This window comes from Artibeus jamaicensis, unplaced genomic scaffold (genome assembly GCF_021234435.1).
Source record: "Artibeus jamaicensis isolate MK-2021 breed Jamaican fruit bat unplaced genomic scaffold, CSHL_Jam_final contig_525, whole genome shotgun sequence".
In the NCBI taxonomy this organism is placed as follows: domain Eukaryota; kingdom Metazoa; phylum Chordata; class Mammalia; order Chiroptera; family Phyllostomidae; genus Artibeus; species Artibeus jamaicensis.
This window is the reverse complement of record NW_026521874.1, coordinates 13039559-13059419: the sequence shown is the minus strand read 5'-3', so window position 1 is coordinate 13059419 and position 19861 is coordinate 13039559. Positions and strand designations below refer to the sequence as shown.

Below are 19861 nucleotides of genomic sequence, written 5' to 3'. Positions count from 1 at the left end.
GGGCTTCAGAGCACCGAGGAGCCAGCAGCCTGCGTTTTACCCCAGCTGCTCCGCACACTGAGTGTAAGATCCCAGCAGCTGGCCCAGCCAGTTCCCATCTGTAAAATGGGGTCGTATGGCGTCTGTCTTCTCAGGTGGCGGGGGGATGAGAATTAACTGAGATAAGAGGTACTTGAAGCAGTGCCTGGTACAAAGCCGACACTCACTCAGTATTGTCTCTCATTATTCGCATTGTCTTTAATGCTCATCCTTCCCCTCTAAGGAAGGGGGATCACATGGCCCTTCATGGCCCACAATGCTCACGATGCTCCCGTATCTCATGCCTGGCAAGACGCTGCTCACAGACGGGCCTGCAGGGGCTTTCTCTGGCTGCCCTGCTCTCCCCCGAGGTGCAGAGGGACCCCCTACCCCACCCCCTCATGCCTGTCCCCCGTCCCCTTTGCCCAGGTTGCCTCCTCACCTTGCCTGCTGAGGGTGCTGGCGGCCCCCGGGGCTGGAGGACGATCAGGTCTGGCCCCGTGAAGGTGTGTGGCCGCTGAGCCCGGTAGCGGTGCAGAAGCGTGTTCAGGACACTGGATTCGTTGACACTGACCAGGGAGGCCAGGTCCTCGGCCTGGTCCAGCTCGGGGGGGTTGGCCTGCGGACCATCACAGAGTGGCCTGTGGCTTCTCAGGCCCCCACATCGCCACCACCCCCTACACACACAGCCCCGTCCCCCAAGAGCCGTGTGTCACAGACCAGGACAGAACTCGAGGCTCTGCAGCAAGGCTCACACGGTCCTATGCATGGGACAGGGCACCTCTCTCCTTCACCCGTGGTGCTGCCTGGGAGCCACCCCTCCGTTCACAAAGGTCCCTCCTTCCTCTGCACACTGTTCCGTGAGGGCATCTTGTCTTGTCTCAGAACAGACACGCGACAAGATCAGAGTGTCTCCTACATCTCAAACACCCCCCCAAAACAGGTGGTGTTCCCACGTCAGGCAGTGTTCTCTGATGTTTCCTCCTCCCCTGAGTCCTGGGGGCAGCACGGTGTGTGCTCTGTGACGCTCGGGGACAGAGGCCAACAGCCGAACTGCTCCATTTCTCGGACAGACCCTTGTACATGGGTTCCTTCGAAATATGCCCAGGCCCTTCTGGAAGCAAGGGAGACTGCAGCTTCTCCTTGGGGCATCCATTCTAAAAGCTTCCCAACCATTCTTTCCAGCTTCAGGGTGATTTCTGGGCCCAATGCTCTGGGGTCTGCAAGCCCGAGCTCTCCTGAGGGTCAGTCTTTCTTTCAAGAACACTGGCCCCCTGCAAACTCCCAATGCCGCTGGGAACAGAGGGCCTAGGGTAGGAGGGGGTGAGCGGAGAGGAATGGAGATGATCGAGGCCCACACGGGGCTCCTGGAGGAAACTCTTTCTTGATTAGCAGAGGCTTTGAGGAGTGAAAAAGGGTCAGATGACCCCCTTTTTCTATCATTATACTCTGACCCTTGAATAGATTGACGGTGCACTGAAAAAATGATGCAAAACAACTGAAAAAGCAAAATCACAAGAGTGCTTGATACCCAAAATATAAGCCTTTACACCCTATGCTATGGTTAATGGTAAACAGCACATTTGGCTCTTGAGTTTCCTAGTAGCCAGGGTGAAAAGGGAAACATGCTCTGTAGCATGATTTGCAATGTTCTTAAAAAGAAAAGCAATCATTTTTCTGGAGTCAAGCAGAACAATTCTCAGTCCTAGGACCCAACAAACATGCCTCCTAATGTGTCTTCATAAAAGGAACCCTGTGATACAGAGTAATACTGACCCCCGAACAATATACCTCTAGCAGAGCAATGCGTTCAGGGTTATCTTCTCTATAACTCCCTTCAGGGCATCAAGCCAAGTAGTCCCTGCAGTCAGGACAAGGAAATCCCTGACATGAGGGGGCAGAGAAAAGTGTGGGGCCTCACCCGATGAACATGCTCCTCATCCACCTCAGTGATGGTTTTGTCGGCATCGATGCAAAGTCGCACCCTTCCTGCAGGCAGGTCAGCTGTCCCCTCATCTGGCTTAAGCACCGTTGCTGGTGGACAGCCAAGGCAGGAGAGGAGCGGGGGGGGGAGAGGGGAGGGAGGGGAGGGGAGGGGAGGGGGGGGAGGGGGGGGGGGGGGGGAGGGAGGGGAGGGGAGGGGAGGGAGACAGACTCTAAGCTGCTGAGCCAGACAAGGGAGCTAGAGAGGGGGCTGGGACAGGTCAGAAAAAGACAGTCTCCTCTCCCTCTGCAGTCTATTCACACGGAGGGTTCTGAATTGTGACCCCAAGCCTTTTAAGGACAGAGGTTGGGTCCCACTCCCCTTGGGCTGTTATCAGCTGGCACGGAGCAGGAGCCCAGATGGTGGGGTGCACTACCCACCTCACACCTGGACCTGGGGGGGCAGACAATGGCCTGCGGGCTGCCATCCCTCTCCAGTCCCCACGATGGACCCCCGACCAAGAATCACTCTTCCCAGCAGCATTCCGACTGGGGCTCAGTATCACTTCTGCTCAGTAGAGTGTGGTCACAGCTAATCCACAGAAGTGGGCTGGGAGATGAGATCTATTTGCCCACCTGTGCTAGCCTCCAAGCACCCCGAGGTACCCTGCAGGAGCCGAACCATGCTCATTGCATTAGAGAATTCATTAAATAATTAATTCCCAGGACTCAAATGTCTTTGAAAACAGACCTGGTAGACCGGCTGTTGAGAGTGAAAGGACTATTCCCACCCAGAAGGGCCGTGTGCCCCATCCCGATCTCAGAGGCCCCTCACCACTCCCCTTCTCTGCAGACCGAGATGGGGACCTGGGAAACCCACTGGCAGCAGAAGGGGGGCCAGAGGAACAGACTTAGACACCCCCAGCCCCAGCCATACTGAAGCCCCCCATTACCAAGAGTAAAGCCATCCTTCTGAACCAGCCAGACTTTCTCTGCCTCGTACCATCTGTCCTCAGGACCCTGAGGGCAAAGGTCACAGAAGTTAAGGGTGGCACAAAGGTCACAGTGCCAGGGTGGCACTGTCTTCTCCTCACCCCCATGCACGTGAGGGGCAAAGCCTTACCTAAGAGCTTGTCAGTGTGGTCTGGGACCACCTAAATCAGAATCTCAGAGGTGGGGGGGGGTGGGTGCTTATTTAGATGCAGATGGCTTAGCCCCTCCCCTGGCCTTTTGAATAAAAGCTCCAAGGGCCCCACCCCGCCCCCCCCCCACTCTGCCTTTTCAGAAATCTGCTACTTATGCACGCCCATGAGAACTTCCATGTGGCACTGTAAGCTCGGCCACGTGGGGACATGTCCCCTGCTTGGGGCCTCCCTCACACTGTGGAGCATCTCACGCCAGCACAGGTGTGGAGGCCACAAGACCCCTACTTGTCAAAGTGCTCGTCCCTTCCTCTGAGCCAGCCACCGCTCACCAGCTCCCTGTCCATCTCCTGTCCCCACCTTGCTCAGCCCCAGGAGCAAGTGTTTCCCATCCCTCCTCTCCCTGCCCCTCCCCACACCGGGCTGCAGCCTCACCTGGGCCAAGGCTCCACTAGGGCTTCCTCTGCTCCCCTCGGGCAGGGCTGGCCCCTCTTGGTTCTCCCACACCGGAGGCCCTTCCGCATGGCTCCCCAGGGCAGGCGCTCTGGGTCCCCCCAGCTCCGCATCCAGGGCCTCGGCCCTGCCATCCGCTCTTCTGCAGGGCTCCCCAGCTTCCTGCACCCTGCCGTCTGGCTGCCTCTCCTCAGTGGCTTCCAGGGCCTCCCCATGTTCACTCCCTTCCTTGGGGGCTTCACGTCCCTTCTCTGTCTCACTCCCAGCCTCACCTGCCCCCCCAGGCTCTGTCTGAGGCCCACATGCTTTCTCCGTCCCTCTGGGAGCCGGTCCCATCTTCCCGACCTTCCCCTGCACTTTGTCCACCTTCTCTCCCTTAGTCTGTGGCTCCTCTGTCTTCTCTGCCTTCCTCAGGAGCAAGCTCTCTTTGTCCTTCTTCTGGGGATCATCCCACCTGCTCTTTCTGCCCAGGGAACCCCCCCACTTTTTCACCTGGATTTGGGCCCCAGCCAGCTTCCCTTCACCCGCCGGGTCCTTGCAGAGTTTCCCCTTTGCCGCCTTGTTTTGAGGGTCCCCTCCCCCCTTCTCCACTGTCCCTGGTCGCCCCCCCTCACTAGGCTGCTCTGTGTCCTGAGGCTCCTCCCCTTTCAGCCCTTTGGGCTGGGCTGCCCCACCCCCTTTCCCTGCTGGTCCTTGGTCTTTCTCGCCTTTTGTCAGCAGACTTCCTGGGCCCCCAAGACCCCCAGTCCGGGTCTTCTCAGCCTTCAGGGCTGTGTCCTCAGGGCGGGCCTGGGGGCCATGAGGATCCATTGGGGCCTCCCCCTTCCTTCCCCCTCCAGGGTCTGTGGCTGGGGCTGGGGTCTTGCAGGCGGGGGTGTCCTGGGGCTGAGTCCTCTGCTCTGGCTTGGCCGACTCCGGGTCCAGCTTGGCCACCATCAGCAGCACATCACCCCTCCTCACGCCCCTCTTGAAGGGCAGAGGTTTTTTGGCTGGAGCCCCGCTGGGGCCTGACTCCTGAGGCTTCTCGCCATTGATGGTGGTCATCGGCGCCGGCTCCGTGGCGCCGGTCCCCTCGCCCTCCTTGGCCGGAATGCTGGGGTGCTGTGGGGAGCCCGTCTGGCTGTCCTGGGGAGTGTTTGGGCTTCCAGACTTGGTGCCACTGTTGGATTTGCTGTTGGGTTGGCTCGTGGAAATTTCTGGGGTCTGGGAGAGAAACCACAACCATCCTTAGCTGCTTGCTGGCCTGAGAGCTTCGGCATTCACTCACTCGTTCATTCATTCATTCGTTCATTCACCTTTCATTCACCCGAAGACCCTTGAGCACGCACGTATGAGATCCGACGGGCACTGGGCCAGGCAACAAGCCAACTCCCCCCCTGGCCCAGCGTCTCCAGGCCAAGAGACAGAGTGAAAAGAGTGGACTTTGCAGCCCAAGAGATTAAACTCCAAGTTCAACTTCTAACTCTGCCACTGGCTGTGTGGACTGAAGTTCATTACTTCCCCTCTCAGAGCTGTTTCCTAATCAGTAGAATGGGGACCACCATGGCCTACCCCTTGGATGGGCAGGAGGGTCCACGACATCTTCGGACACTGAGCCCTGCACATGGTAATGGTAACAGCAGCTGCTGCCACCGCTGTGGCCACTACTGCTGCTGCTGTTGTCACTGTTTTTTTATTTGCTTTTTTGTCTGTTTGTTTCTTTGTCTTGCTTCCTGCTGGGCCGGGAAGAGATCAGGGAAAGGGCTGTGGCCCCCAGGTGATGGCAACGGACCTGCAGCCCCCGCTCGAGTGCCTGGGGTCTGGAGGCTCCGTCCGACCAGGAGTCGGACAGGACATCATCTCGGACAGAGACTGGCTGCTCTCCGCACAACTGTCTCCACCAGTTTGAAAAGTGAGTCAGCACCTTATTTTTAACCAACCCCCCACAGGGGACACTACTGTGGGGAGAGGCCCAGGAAGGTAACCGATCCCATTGTCCCTCTCCCCACCCCAGCCCGAAAGAAGAGAGTCCATGGGGTGGGGGAGGGATATTCGACTGGCTCTTTTTCTCATGAACACTGAGCCCCCAGCCTCCTGCAGCTTTCTTAGGATGTGGGAGAAGCACCTCTAGAATCACGGGGGCTGAGAGGAAACTCACGGCACACCCAGTTTACAGATGGGCAAATGGCGGCCAAGATGAGGAGGGTTTTGAACTGGACCACACGCAGCGGTGAGGCCGGAGCTGGAGCCCAGTCCTCGTGACATTCGATGTGGGTCTCTCTCTACCCCAGTGTTGCTTCCAGCCTCTGCCTGTCCCCCACTGGCCAGGTGGCCCTAGGAGAGCCCGGTCACCTCCCTGAGCCTCATTTTCCACCCCTGCAAACTGGTGATGCACTACATGAGGACCGAACAAAACAGCTGTGCTGAGGCGAGGAGAGTGTCCAGAGCTACGTGCTGACTGGCACAAGAACTGTGGTGGCGGGACCAGCCATGGCCTGCTGCCTCGCACAAGCCTGTCCTGAGGCTGCCCTGCTCCAGGCCCAGCAGCCCCTGGGCCCGTGGTCCAGACACCTGTTGTGGCCTAAGGCCTGTCCATCCTGCACCTTGGCCCTGAGTCTCCATCCAGGCCCAGCGGTGACAGTACGTCCCCAGCCTCTACTTCTTCACCTGTGTACAGCGACGCCAGGCTGGCCTGCACCCTCGTTAAGGAACCCTTCCGTCCCCAGGCCTGTGACTCTGAGCCACCTCACTCCCCATGCTGGCCCTTCCCCCAGGCAGCTCACCAGAGCAGAGAAAACACAGACTGTCATCCAGATAGAGGCTCTGCCTCTATCTGGCCTCATGACCTTGAGTAAGTCTCTTGACCCCTCGGAACCTCAGTCTCCACCTCTGATAAGTGGCTATAATCCCATATACCCCAATACTGCACACGGTTTCAAATAGCCCCATGGGCAGCAAGATGAACATGGTCTACTCTTAAACAGGCACGCAGTAACATTTCATCAGGACCTAACCACACCCTGTGCTCAGGAACTAACCACAGCCTATAGGTCGACTTTGGCCCCCACTTATGCCGGGGTCAGGCAGGGGTGGGGACGGAGCCTGTCACTGCCCACCCCCCCACAAAGGCTTGGCAGGAGCGTTTCAGCAGCTGCTGCTGTTCAGCAGCCGGAGGACTTCTCTGGTGCAGCCAAGTCACGGCGATTGGACAGGTGCAGGCACGTGGGCCAGCCGAGCAAACAACAGCTGCAGGGAAGTGGGAGGCAGAGCCCGGAGGGTCCTGGACTCAAGGCAACACTAGGTCCCGAGGCCACCGGATTTCTTGGCCTTATCATTGCAGCATTCACCCCACTTCAAGGGGCATGGGAAATACGCGAGGAGGTACCCTGTTTGCCCAACAGATGGACTATTTCCAGAGATACACTATTTGAGCCGGGTTTTGAAGGATGCGCAGGAGTTCAATAGCTCAAGCTGAATAAAGAAAACATTTTTCTAGGTCCGCTGTGCTGAGTCTGCCTCCATGGTGTCTGGCCCCATCATCCTGCCCAGGTTCCCTGCTAAAAGCTGGGGGAAAGGGGGCAAAGAGCCCTGGCCACCACAGTAATAAATTTGCAGGTCCCAAAAGTATAGGTAGTACATCTTGGCCAACTATTGTTTCAATCCAGCTGTGCTAATCAGAATAATTAAGGTTTTTAGTAGACATCAACCAATCAGAAGGGGAGCCCGGTGGAGCAGGGTACCGAAGTCCCTACCAGTGACAAGCATTAATGCTTTAACTTCTGGACTGTGGCCACACCAGGGGACTAAGGAAAGGGGCCTAGGTAAGCACACCAGCTTAGGAGGGTACTTGGGGGCTTGGGACCACAGCTATTTGTCACCTGATATGAAAATGTTTCAATATTTTAACAACCAACACAGCTGCCCTCAGCAAGTACCAGCTGAATATGGTTTCTGCCTAAATTAAATTGAGTTAACCATACATCCTGAGCTAACATCTAGGTTTCTATTTCTGCAAGTGTGGGATAAAATCATGCCCACAATCGTACCTCAACTAATTTCATTCATTCATTCATTCACTCAACAGGAGAGTTGCCCGAGGTACAAAGTTGAATGAGAGAGAGCGTCGTTGCTCTGAAGGAATTCCTAGTCAAAGAAGTTACATCATCAAGCAATTACTCTGCCGACCACGATGAAGACAGGCATAGAGGGCGCAGTGGGAATCAGAGGAAGGAAGGCTAGGGGAGAGCTGTCCAGAGATGTACTTTTACGTTGGGTTTTGAAGGATGCACAGGAGTTCACCAGATGAAGCTGAAAACAGGAAAAGGCGGGGACAGCAGGAGCCAAGGCAAGATGGTGAGTGACACAGAGGAGGTTCACAGGACAGGGTGGTGGGTGCGGCAGGCGCCTGGCCCCCCCCTGCAGGGCCCCTCCCTGCAGGGCCCCCTGCTTACCTCCTGTTCTGGAGAGGCGAGCACCGCCTGTTTCTTCAGTCTTGCTTCCTTAGACTCTTTCTCCGTCTCCCGGACCAGCTGTCTAATGAAGCCGCCTGGGATGACAGAGAAAAGGGGCGGGGGCGAGGATGGTGGCGGGCTCTTGTCCTCTTCCCGAATCTGTTTTGCAGAAGCAAGAACAGGAAGAGCTCAGTGAGCGAACCAACAGGGGCAAGCTGCCCTTCAAAAAGCTTGCGAAGAAGCAGCAGCCTGGGACGGGGCCCAGGAGAACACACATGACCAAGCCCATGTATGAGAGGCCACAGCAAAGCAGGTGAGGCTGGTGGGATTCTGGGGGCCTGGAGAGAGCGTGTGAGAATGGAATGCGTGAGCAGCAGAGCATGGAAGGCACTCCAGCCAACGTGACTTCTGCCTGGGCCGAGCTTCCTCATGATATGAACGTGGACCGTCGAGGCCATGGCTTCCCTTCCTTGGTGCAGGACAGACCAGTCTCTAAAAGGACGTGTCCAAAAGGAGGTTTTCCTCCTTTTGGAGGAAAGTGGTTTATGTAAGCCGTGATTTCAGTAAGGGCCCAGCCCTAAAACTACAGCCCACTGCACTGACCCAGGGCTGTGGCTTCTTATGGTCCTTAAACAAGGAATGGGCAGCCAGGGGCTCCCTAACACTGGGCCCTGAATCTGGCAGGCTGAACACCAGCACTGTACCCCAGGAGCATGGCCCAGGCCAGGACTGACTGGAGTTGGGGTGCAGCTAAGGCCACTACCTTGGCCATAGTGACCCTGGGGGCTCAGGCATGGGGCTGGCTGTGGCCCCCTGGGTTGTGTCTTTAACCAGTATTCCTGACACAGCTCAAGAAGGACAAAAGCCTCCAGCACTCTCCATGGAAGAGCTACCCAGTGGTTTAAAATAAGCTGCTTATCAATGTCCTCTGTGTGTGGCTGATAAACAGGGACTCCAACGAAGACAAGGCCAGGACACACAGCAGAGGCTGTGGGATAAGGCAGCCACACTGACCTCTGCCCAGTTCACAGGGGCAGGGGACATGTGAGGCTGGGCACAGGTTTGCACACCTCCCTCCCCACGCAGACTGAATCGCACAGGCGTGAGAGTGATTCTTAGGGCACACTCAGCGGGGGTGCACTCTGCTTCTTTCAGGACTATTTTCAATGCTCCTCTCAGACCCGTCAGGAAAGGGTGGAGGCAGCAGCCAAGGGGCAGCCAGAAAGGGGCTTCTCACCCTCCCACCCTTCAGCCTCCAAGTCGGCAAGCCCCAAGCGTGAGAGTGGGATGAGGGGTGGAGGAGAGAACAGGCACCAGAAAAGGAGGCAGCCCTTCTGGGTGTCTCATGAAAAGTAGGAAAGAGAAAAGGGGAATGACCGGGCAGAAGGGCCTCTTTCCACTTTTCTGTGGTGACAAAAGGTGGGGACCAAAGACACCCATCCCCATGGCATAAGTCTGGCAGCCCACAGCTCTGCCTCCCACACCAGCCCCTGTGCTCATTAAAACTGCCACGAGGATGCAGACAGGACAGCGGGTCTGTCCTCATTCTCCCACAGCCCACGGAGGAACAGAAAAGGCCAAGCATTCGTGGGCGGAGTCCAGGGCCTGGTCACTAATGACCCGCTGGCTAGGAGAAAACGGAAGGTGGGGCTGGACACGCTGCAGGGAGGCACCAGAGGTCAGACACTCTGCCTGAGGCGGGAGGGGGCAGCCGGGCCACCCAGGCTGGGACTTGTCCTGCAGCTGGCGCCCAGACCCGAGCGCTACTTTCCTTCTGCTCCCACAGGGCGAGGCGTGATGAGATGGCCATGCCGAGACAGTGCCGGGGCCGGCAGATGAGATGCGGTGAGATGAGGCGGAGCTCTCTGCCTGGCGGCACGGAATGGGCTGCAGACACACACAGCACAGGATGCGGACGGACACGAGACTGACACACGGAGACACAGAGGGGAGAGAAGAGAGAGACGGGTTAGCTCACGGAGACGTCCCAGCCCCGCCCCCACTGACGCTGAGACCACACGGCCAGGCACGTCCAGGCCACGTGCACCTGGGCGGGGCACAGGTGGAGGCTGCTGGCCGTGAAGTGGACAGGACCCCCGAACCCTTTCCCTCTCGGCCCCACACGGTAACTTCCCAGTGATATATAGCACAATCCACACAGTCTGCCATCACAGGTGTGTAGCTCAGCAGTCTCACCTAAAGAAGCACCTCCGTAACCGGCACTCCGATCGAATGGAAAATGTTATTTTTAAATGTGCAAATAAAAAAGATTTTATTTTCAACGATGAGAAATTTAGAATAATTTCAGTTAAAAGATGAAAAATAAGTTTTAGTCAAATGAAATTTAAACTGTTGTTAGTCATGATCATTTAAATTGTTCAAGTAAATTGTAATCAAGGAAAACTTAATTTGAAATGTTATTTTACTTAGAAGTTCAAGAGCAGGCCCATCTAATCTGTGGCGATGGAGGTCAGAAGAGCCAATAGCGTTGGGCTGGGCAGGGGACAAGGGAAGTATCTCGGGTGATGGCCATGTCCTGTATTGCCTTGGATGGAGGCTACACAAGAATATCATATGTAAATTGTCATCTACCCGTACAGTTAAGATGGACTATTTCACTCTATGTAAATCACATCTCAATTCAGAAAACTCACGGACCATCACCATCCCCAGCTACCCTCCGGCACGCCCGCTTCCCGGTAATGTTCTCCCGAGGGGGGCCGCCCCCTGACTTCCGGGGGCCGCCCCCTGCCCCCTGACTTCCGGGCCTCCTCCTGACTTCCGGTACCGCAGAACAGCGCTCCTCCCTTCTGCAAGGGCGCAGCGCGCCTCCTGTGTGACCGGGCAAACTCAGGGCAGGAAACCGAGGTCATTGTTGACCCAGCACTTGGGGCAGACAATTTAGCATCATATGGAGAGCCTTATCAAATGTTCCTAAGTTTTAGCCTAAAAAGCCCTCTTCCAAAAATAAGTTTGAGGAAGTAATCCTAACCTAGCAAATTTCATCACTGCATTAATTGTAGCACCAAAAAAGAAAAGAATAAAAAAATACCACTCAGGTATTCAATAACTAAGAGAATGTCAAATAAAGTGAAGCCCATCTCACGAAGGGACATTATGAATTTGTGGAAAAGGGTATTTAGGAAACATTTGAAAACAGCTAAACTGAGGTACAATTTCTATGCCAGACATACAATTCGCTATGAGTACACAATTTGGAGATTTTTGATGAAGGTACAGAATTTTAGAAGTAAATTTACTGATTTTGGCAACCATCCCACAATCCCATCACCCCCAAAAGACCCTCAGGCGCACCTGCAGCCTCTCACTGTTCCCACCCGAGACCCCAGACAAGCACTCACCCACTCTCCACGCTGGAGTTCCCCTTTTCCGGGCATTTGGCATAAGTGGCAGCAGAGAGTGCATCTGGCCTCTCTCACTTGGCAAGATGCTTCTGCAGTCCCTCCACATTGCCGTATATATATTGGTGCCTTGTGCCTTTCTGCTCGCTAATTAGCTTTCCATTGTGTGGGAATGGGCCACATCTCCCGTGACCCGCCCACCAGTTGATGGGCACTTGGGTTGTTTCCAATTTGGGGCCTTTATGGATAATGCTGCTGTGAACAGTCATGGAAATCTTAATGTGCCCATCTGTTTCCATTTCTTTTAGATTCATAGCAGCGAGTCGCATTGCTGGGTTGTATGGTGACTCTAGGTGCGACTTGTTGAGCAACGACCAAGTGGTTTTCCAAAGTGGCTGCAGTGTTTCCCATCCAAACTGCAGTGAGTGAGGCTCGTAAGAAGCATTCGTAGGAACACGGGACGGGGGCTCATGGAGGCTTGAAAAGCGAAGAAATGCCCGGTGTAATATGGCACATGTGAAAACTACCAAAAATGGGCAAATAAACAACACTCCACATAGAAAATGAAGAGTGGAAGGAAATACATCATCAAGAGACCTTGGGATGAGTCTCGTTCTTCTCCCTTCTAGCTCCGAGGACCCTGTCACTCACCCCTCCTGGAACGGGCCACCTGGTCCCCAGCTGTCAGAGCAACCATCGTCCAAAAGTTTTTGAAGACTCGTTGGCCTGTGAGTTACCACTTTCAGGGACTTATGCATAAGATGATGCTTTGGGCAGCATTCAAGGTGATCTCTGGTCCCACAAAGGCCGCGACACACCCCAGAAGCTGGTGAGCCGGCCCCAGCGGCGCCCAGGGGCGGTGCTGACGCCAGTTCTCATCTCGCGAGAGCTCACTGTGAGCGTCTCTTCCCAACTCTGCGTTGGGCCAGGTCACGTTACAAGCTCGTAATCAGCCCTGACAGTGTGTCTAGCCATAGAAACTGTCAAACACTACGGATTGGGGTTTTTATTCCGGAAGCTGGCCCTTAAATATTTAGCAGGACAACACTGGCTGAGACCCCAGCGCTCCCACAGGGCCTGGTGTGAAGGGAATCTCAAGATCCCAAGATCCAAGAAGGAACATTTCAGTTCTGATGAGGTCACGTGCCTAAGAGAAAACCCTGGAAACATGTCCAGGTGCAGACGGCCATGTCTGTGGCTTGAGGAAAAGCCCCCACAGTGTGGGCTCTCCAGCTTGCCAAGGCCCTGGAGAGGCAGGGGATCTGCAGAAGGCTGAGACGGTGCAAAGGGGCTGAAGGAGAGGAGAGGGCCAGAAGACCCCTCCCCACTCAGCCCCTCCAGAAATGCTGGGGATGCCCCTGAATGACAGGCAGCCAGAATCCACTCTGCTACACGGCTGGGGAGCCAGGTTATGAATAGGCCTGACGTGAGGCAGCTGCCCTGGCTGAGGCCCCCCTTCCCACTCAGCCCAGGCCCGGCCTGGTCAGTGGCTGCTTCCCAAGAATCGCCCTCAGCTTCAAGGCTCCAAGCGGAATCCTGGCTGTCAGTTCAGACTGTCCTCATCCGGGATTGCCGGCTGTGCCTGGAGGACATGGATAGCAATGAGAGGGAGCTCAGCGTGGGTCCTGTGCTCCCAGAGTCCTGCCCCTCCAAGGCTCCGGGCCAGCCCCACTGACCCAGGGCCAGGGGCCAATCCTCCTGGGGAGACTTGTCAAGCCTTAATTTAAGCAAGTGTTCTTCCCACCACATTCTCTTCCAGGCCTGAAACTCACACCTGCCTCATCAGCTGCTATTGTAAGCCCATGAGGAGGCCCCAGATGCTCAGAATTCATGGTGTAAAGTCTCGAGTCTCAAGTCTCCCCTAAAGGGGGAGGGAAGCTGGTGAGAGATTCACCCCAAACCCAAAGCCAGGGGATGGCCTGAAACAGCTTTCCAAGCACACACACAGGGTCTGAAAGGTCCCGTGTGGCCCTCAAGGCTTTCCTGTCACTCCACAATGTCCAGGGCTGACACCATGGCCAGTCCTCCGGTGACTTCACCTGTCTCATGGGACAAACTGCCAAGTCTTGAGAGTGGCCTCCAGGGCCCTCGTGACCCCCTGCCCCTTGTTCCTCTGCCTCAGTGACACTGATCTCCTAGATACCACCCTCCAGGTAGGTTTCCGCCTCAAGATTTCCACCTCTGTTCCCTCTGCTCCAAATGCTGTTCCTTGTGCATGGCTCTCACCTTCCCCTCCTTCAAGTCTTTGCTCAGGGTCATTTTCGCAATGATCCTGCTCTCACCACCTTGTTTAAACTGCAGCATAGGCCTGACCCGTGTGGCTCGGTTGGGCGTCTCCCTGCAAAGCAGGTCGCCAGTTGGATTCCAGGTCAAGGCACAGACCTGGGCTGCAAGTTTGATCCCCAGTCAGGGGCATATATGAGAGGCAACCAACTGATGTTTCTCTCACACATCAATGTTTCTCTTCCTTTCTTTCTCCCTCCCTTTCCCTCACTCTAAAAATAAATAAAATCTTTTAAAAAATAAAATAAAACAACCTGCAGTGTAGCACCCCACCCCACCCTACCCAGTTGTACCTAGGACTTCAATGCTGCCCTATAGCATTTAATCACTGCCCCTCGTGCTATATACATTTTTTGTTTAGGTTCTGACTCCCCCACCAAAGAATTTCCCTTTGTTCTGTTCACTTACGTAGCCCCAGAGCCTAGAACACACACTTGTTTCTCGGTACGTTTCTGTCGAATGAATGAGTGAATGTGGAAATGAGCTAAAGATCCGAGTGCATCTGAGAAGGGACGGAGCAGGCCGCTGGCAGCCCGTCTCTGGCAGGGACTTCTGATGCCCCCCAGTGTTGTCTGCATTTGCATAAGGGGACAGCATGTTATCATGGCCCCCAAGTTCATGTCCTGCCACCACCATTACCCTGTGGGAGCCTGGGAAGCTCCCTGAGCCTCAGTTATCTCAGCTGTAAAATGGGAGGACACCCAGATGCTGAGCAGGTGCTTGATCACCGTTCACTGCTCTGAATAGTTTTCATTTTCATTTGACTCCATGGTCAAGACTGGTCTGGAGACCCCAGCCCAGAATGACTCAGGCGACATTTAGGGAGAACTTACTAAGTGCTAAGCACTGAGACAGCTCTCTGACGTCACACTGTAAGCCAGGCACACAGGGATCGGAGGACTGCGGGGAGAGGAAGACACTGGGAGAGTGGAAGACACCCTGCCTTCTACTCCCGAGCTGGGCGTCTTCTGTTTGCCCCTCCAGACTCATCCCCCACGTCCTCCACCTGCCAGCTCCTAGGTGGGCTCAGCTAGTGGGGATCACCCACCCGCAGAGATCAGATTGGCTGCCTGCCTGCACCAAAGGCGCCTTCAGGAAGCCCCCTGCCACCTGCTACCCTCTCCTGTTCTGGCAACAGGTCCCTCCCCTGCCCTTTCAGTCCCAGAGAGAGTAACAGTGCACACCATTCCTGATGGAGGGGTCAACAGATTTTTTTTTTTCTGTAAAGATCCAGAGAGTGAACCTTTTATACATGGAGAGAGTAAGATCTGGTTTGCAAGACTCAGCTCAACCTTTGCATTTCAAAAGCAGCCATTTGCGATATGTAAATGAATGGGTGTGGCTGTTCCAACACAACATTGTTTGAAACCAGGTGGAGGGCTGGGTTTGCCTGTGGGAGGTCATTCTCTGACCCTCACCCCGCTGGTCACATTAAATCCTGCGCCCACACTGATAGAGAGTCCCTTTCCTCAACTCCTCAAATGGCCACCTCAGAGCCAGCTAAAGATGGTGCCCTGCCCCCAGGAAAGGTGGGCCAAGGCCACAGCCCCACCATACAACTCCTGATGCAGCAGAACCAGGGTCCTCACTTCCCAGTGCCAGGGGTCGGCCACCTTTCCCTCCGGCCCAGAGAGCCACCTCACCAGATGGCCACCAGCTGGCCCCAGCCTGCTCTCTGGTGAAACAGTTGACACCTATGGGGTTCGCCCCAGTTTTCTCATCTGGAGCCTTCATCCAGTGCTTGGGTGAGAAGTTTCTCTTGGATCCCAGATCCTGCAGAGCACCAGCTAATGAGGGTTTTCTAGGCCACGCCCTGCAGCAGAAGTGCACACTTCACCCTGAAAGAGGCTGCCCAGGGTGAACACAGCAGGCTTCCTGCCCTTCAGGGGGCTGGCGTCAGTCCTGGAGGTCTCACACCTAAGCTTGGGCCCCACTCTGCTTGTGGTGGAACCTCTTGGGGCTGCAAGTCCCCCACCTGTCAAAGGGGGCACCCGCCTTTCTTGTGCACTTACAAGGTGGTGTGAGTACTAGACAGTCTGCACACCCAGGACTTGGTTACACTGTCCTTTATGATGATGTCTTTTTACCATAGTCCTCTCCCCGACTGACTCAGGTTGAGTCCCAGTCTTTTAGGCTCCTGGGCCCAATTCCAACACCTGCTGTGTGTCCAAGAAAGCAACTCGGCGCCGATTTATCCACATGGAGAGAGCATCGACTGCACAGGTGAAGGGTTCAGTCTCACAGGAGCACCCTCCACTGCAGACGCTGCTTGCAAATCCAGGTTGTTACCTGTGCTTCCGTCCAAACAACCAGCTACAAGGCCAAGAGCGTGTCCGGGTTGCTGCCTATACAGTGGTCCCCCCCAACCCTGCCCCAATCGGTGGAAGGGAACTACCATACCAGTATCTCATTTCCAAGACCCCCCTGGATGCCAGAAACCACGGCTAGCACCAAACCCTTTCTACGGTATCTTTTCTGATACACACATACCTTTCCACTTTCAGGACACATTTTGCAGCTTCTCTTTGGCATACCTGAATTGCCAGCATCATCACACTTGAGGTTTGGGGACATTACTAAGTAAAATATGCATGATTTGAACCCAAGCACTGACACACCTCAGAGACAGCAAACTGTGCCAGCCAACACCAGGCAGGAAAGGAATGATTCACTTCCGGGTCGGGGCAGAGCAGAACCTGAGAGAGTTCAGCTGGCGGGACTACCGCATGAGATTTCATCACGTGAGATTTCATCACGAGACTCAGAAGAGCACTCGATTTAAACTTAAAAATCGTTTATTTCTGGAATTTTTATTTAATAGTTTCAAACCACAGTTGACCTCGGGGAACTGAACTCTTAAAAGGCGAAACCACAGATAAGAGCGGACTTACTGAACCTCTGACCAACTGGCTATAAATCAGAGGCCCCTATTAGCCCTTCTTTGAGCTCTATTAACTTACTGGAAAAGCTCCCATTACTCAGAGAAGCAGGCTACTTACACGATCACCAGTTTATTAGGAATGAATAGAACCTGAGACAGCCGGATGGAGGAGCCGCAAAGGGCAAGAGAGGGGACAGGGGCGCTCTGAACAATAAATGGGACAGAACAATAATAGCAAGAACTAAGAAAATGAGCTGACCCACTCTGACAGAAGAACAAGACAAGATGAAATTCCTGGGCCCATTTAGCAGCTCTGTGCCCATGGGCAAGCCATAAACCTCTCTGGTTCTCAATTTCATCCTTCATAAAACTGTAACTGTCTCACCTCCCACTCCCCTGATTATTCACGGATTAAACAAGGTAATGGGTGTGAATAGGTTTTGTTACCTGGTCCTGTTGTTGCGCAACTCATTATCCTAGTTCAAGTTGCTTATTAGAATGAATAGCCCACGTCCTCCCCACAAAGTCGCCTGGTGCCAGTTTCATTTTACTCTACGTGACCTTGGGCCGCGTCAGCCGCTAACTCTCACTCCCTGACCTGTAAAATGGGGCTAATAACTGCAGCCTGAATGCACATGAGTGCCGGGCGTGAATGAGACACTGTATCCCACAGGGCAACCGTCTCTCTCCCAACTCGACAGCTAACCCAGTTGGCCTCCCTGAAACTCAGCCCCCAGCCGACACCCAGCACAGCTGAACATGCATTCAGTCTTTTACGGAGCGGAGAGAAATTCCCTCGGGAGTCCGGACCTTGCAATTCCTGCCTTTCTGAGTGTGAGTACTGGCTGTGGATTTAGTAAATCCACGTAGCCAGTTCTTGAGGCTCTTTCCTGCCTTGCCAGAAACTATACTTTAAAAAGTCATCAAGGGGAGGCTCAGGGAGAAGCAGAGCAGAAAAAGAAAATTACGGCGATGAGTGAGTCATGGCCCAGGGGGAGGTGCTCATGGGCAGCTATTTAACCCTTTCCTTCGAGGCTGTTGGAGAAGGTTTGGGGGGCGGGGGAATTGGGTCATTCCTAAAACGGGGAGCCCCACAGAGCTCTCTGAACGCCAGCCTCGAAGGCAGGGGCTGTTCTGAGCCCACTGCCGTCAGTGTGGCCTTGCACAAGTTGCTTCCCCCGCTCTGTGCCTCAGCTGCCCCGTCTGTTCACAGATGAGGCTGCCCGTGACCTCAACCCAGCACCCAGGAGCCCTTCCTTGGCCGGGTCTCAAACCCTCTTCCTACATTGTTTAAATAATTGTTCAACTTCACGCAGTGGGAACATTCAGGGTACCAAGCAAAGACAGGTCAGGAAGGGAAAGCAGCCCATCTGAAAAGGCTACATTCTGTGTGATTCCCAACTTTGTGACATGCTGGAGAAGGCAAAGCTATGGAGACAGTAACAAGGGTAATGGGTGGCCAGGGGCTAGGGAGGGTGGGGAGCGGGGCGTGGGCAGAGCACAGAGCTTTGTGGGGCAGTGGAACTCTCCTGTGCGACCCTCCGGTGGTGGCTTGGACACGTGCCATTATACACGACTCCAAACCCACAGAATGCGCACCACGGAGAGCGAGCCCCAGTGTAAACCCTGGACTCGGGCGAAGACGGCGCGCCCATGCAGGTCCCCTGCCTGTAACACACGTCCCAGCCCCGTGGACGGTGAAGTTAACAGGGGAGACCGTGCATGCGTGAGGACAGGGGTGTGTGGGAAATCTCTGCACCTTCCCCTCCATTGTGTTCTGAACCTAAAACTGCTCTGAGAAACAAGAGTTTACTAATTTAAAAAAATGCGGGGTATGCCGCATGCCACAGCGACTAGCCGCCTGCTTCCCCTGGACCGTCCGACAGTTGTGTTTATCTGTGGGGTGGAGCAGGACCCACTCGAGGGCTGTCTCACAGGGGCCGTGTGTGGGAACCCAGGCAGAGCTTCTGTTGTCTTGGCTGCGAGAGAAGCTTCCCTTCAGCTTCGGGGCCTCCTGTTCCCATCTCAGCGCGCCACCAGAGGGGCTTGCTCTTTCTCCGTAGGGAATTTTGCCATAACCAGACCCTAATAGAGCACCATGCGTGTTGTCCCTGTTTGTGTAACGACCTGATGGGTTTTGACAGGGCGGGTGCTGAGCAGCAGAGTCTGTGGCTGCACTTAGCTCGCGGCAGAGAGGAGGCAGTTCTCCCGCTTTGGAGGAACCACTGGTGAGGTTTGAAGCCTGCAGATTGCTGGCCTCCTACCCCCAGGACAGTGCAGTAGTTCCAAGAGGAGCCTGGGAATGCGCATTGCAGAAGGCCCCAGGTGAGGCTGGTGCACGGGGTAATCAAGGACCCACACTGGGGAGACGCTGCCCTGGGGTGGAATCCTAGAAGGCACCTCTGGGAAGGTCTGGCCCCACCCCCTCAGGTGCTGGGAGGGGAGAGGGAAGCTCTGACTGGGAAGGGCTGGTCGAAGGTCACAGAGGAGCCACAGCAGAGCCCAAATTAGGCTCCTCAAGGTGACCAGGCCTGTGCAGGTGGCCCCAAATATCTATGCATTGGTGACATGCAGACCCTGCTCCCCCTCCTGCCCCCCCTCCACCCCCATTTCTGTTGTTATCATCTAGAACTCAGCCACAGCCTAAACCACACTGGCCCTCCCCAGCCCTCCCTGGACAAATGACCCAGCTACAGGCGACCACCGCTCAGGCCAGCAGCAAAGACAGTCTCCACGGAACCACCATCCTGTCGGACACCAGAACCCCAAGTGGGACCCTCTGCCTCCAGGGGCCAGTGCACTGGCCCAGGCAGCCTGGCCCCAAAGCGAAGGTAGCAGCCCAGCCTCCTGGGTCCCGTGGGATGGAACCCCAGGCCCCTGCCGGGCAAGGCCAGACTGGGCAGCTTGGGAGCGATCGGACTTTTCCCACCCAGCCACCAGCCACAGTGGCTCCGAGGCCTGCAGCTGCTGAGGTGCCGGTGACTCCCGAGAGGGCGCTCCGTGCCGAATGAAGCAGGGCCCCTCTCTGCTTCGGCCCCACAGGCAGCCGTGCGGAGGCCTGTGAAGGTCTCCATTCAGAGAGACGCCTGGTGACCACGGTGCCAGACAAACACCGCCTCTAGAACAGGGGATCGAGTCAGCACTCGAAAGGCAAACGTTTGGCCCTGAACCACCACTGATCCCCTCCCCCACCCCACACACCGCTTCATCTGGAATTAAAAAAAAAATCACCAGTATTAAGGCTTATCCTCCACAGAGTTGCAAAGGTGAACAAAAGAGTTTGGCTCCCTGAGTATGAAGGGATAACCAGTTAAGTAGAAATCACTGGCAGCTGATGAAAATAGGAACCCCAGTGTCTGCTGGACAAGA

The 19861-nt window shown here is 55.3% G+C and overlaps 1 protein-coding gene across 4 annotated transcripts in view; it reads right to left on the bottom strand.

Annotated features, from left to right (window-relative positions):
- Window positions 1-19861, bottom strand: part of MYO18B (myosin XVIIIB) — a 224209-nt gene that overhangs the window by 203447 nt on the left and 901 nt on the right. For 2 of the 4 annotated variants that reach the window (XM_053669855.1, XM_053669856.1), the window contains exons 1-6: window positions 9740-9791; window positions 7967-8127; window positions 3519-4739; window positions 2895-2961; window positions 1940-2052; window positions 461-637 (exon numbers count right to left, since the gene is read on the bottom strand). In XM_053669855.1, the coding sequence (XP_053525830.1) occupies window positions 461-637; window positions 1940-2052; window positions 2895-2961; window positions 3519-4739; window positions 7967-8127; window positions 9740-9776 (1776 nt within the window). In that variant the 5' untranslated portion in view covers window positions 9777-9791. Of the gene's footprint in view, window positions 1-460; window positions 638-1939; window positions 2053-2894; window positions 2962-3518; window positions 4740-7966; window positions 8128-9739; window positions 9894-11328; window positions 11946-19861 lie in introns of those variants that run through there. The other 2 variants (XM_053669857.1, XM_053669858.1) reach the window with 2 other exon arrangements.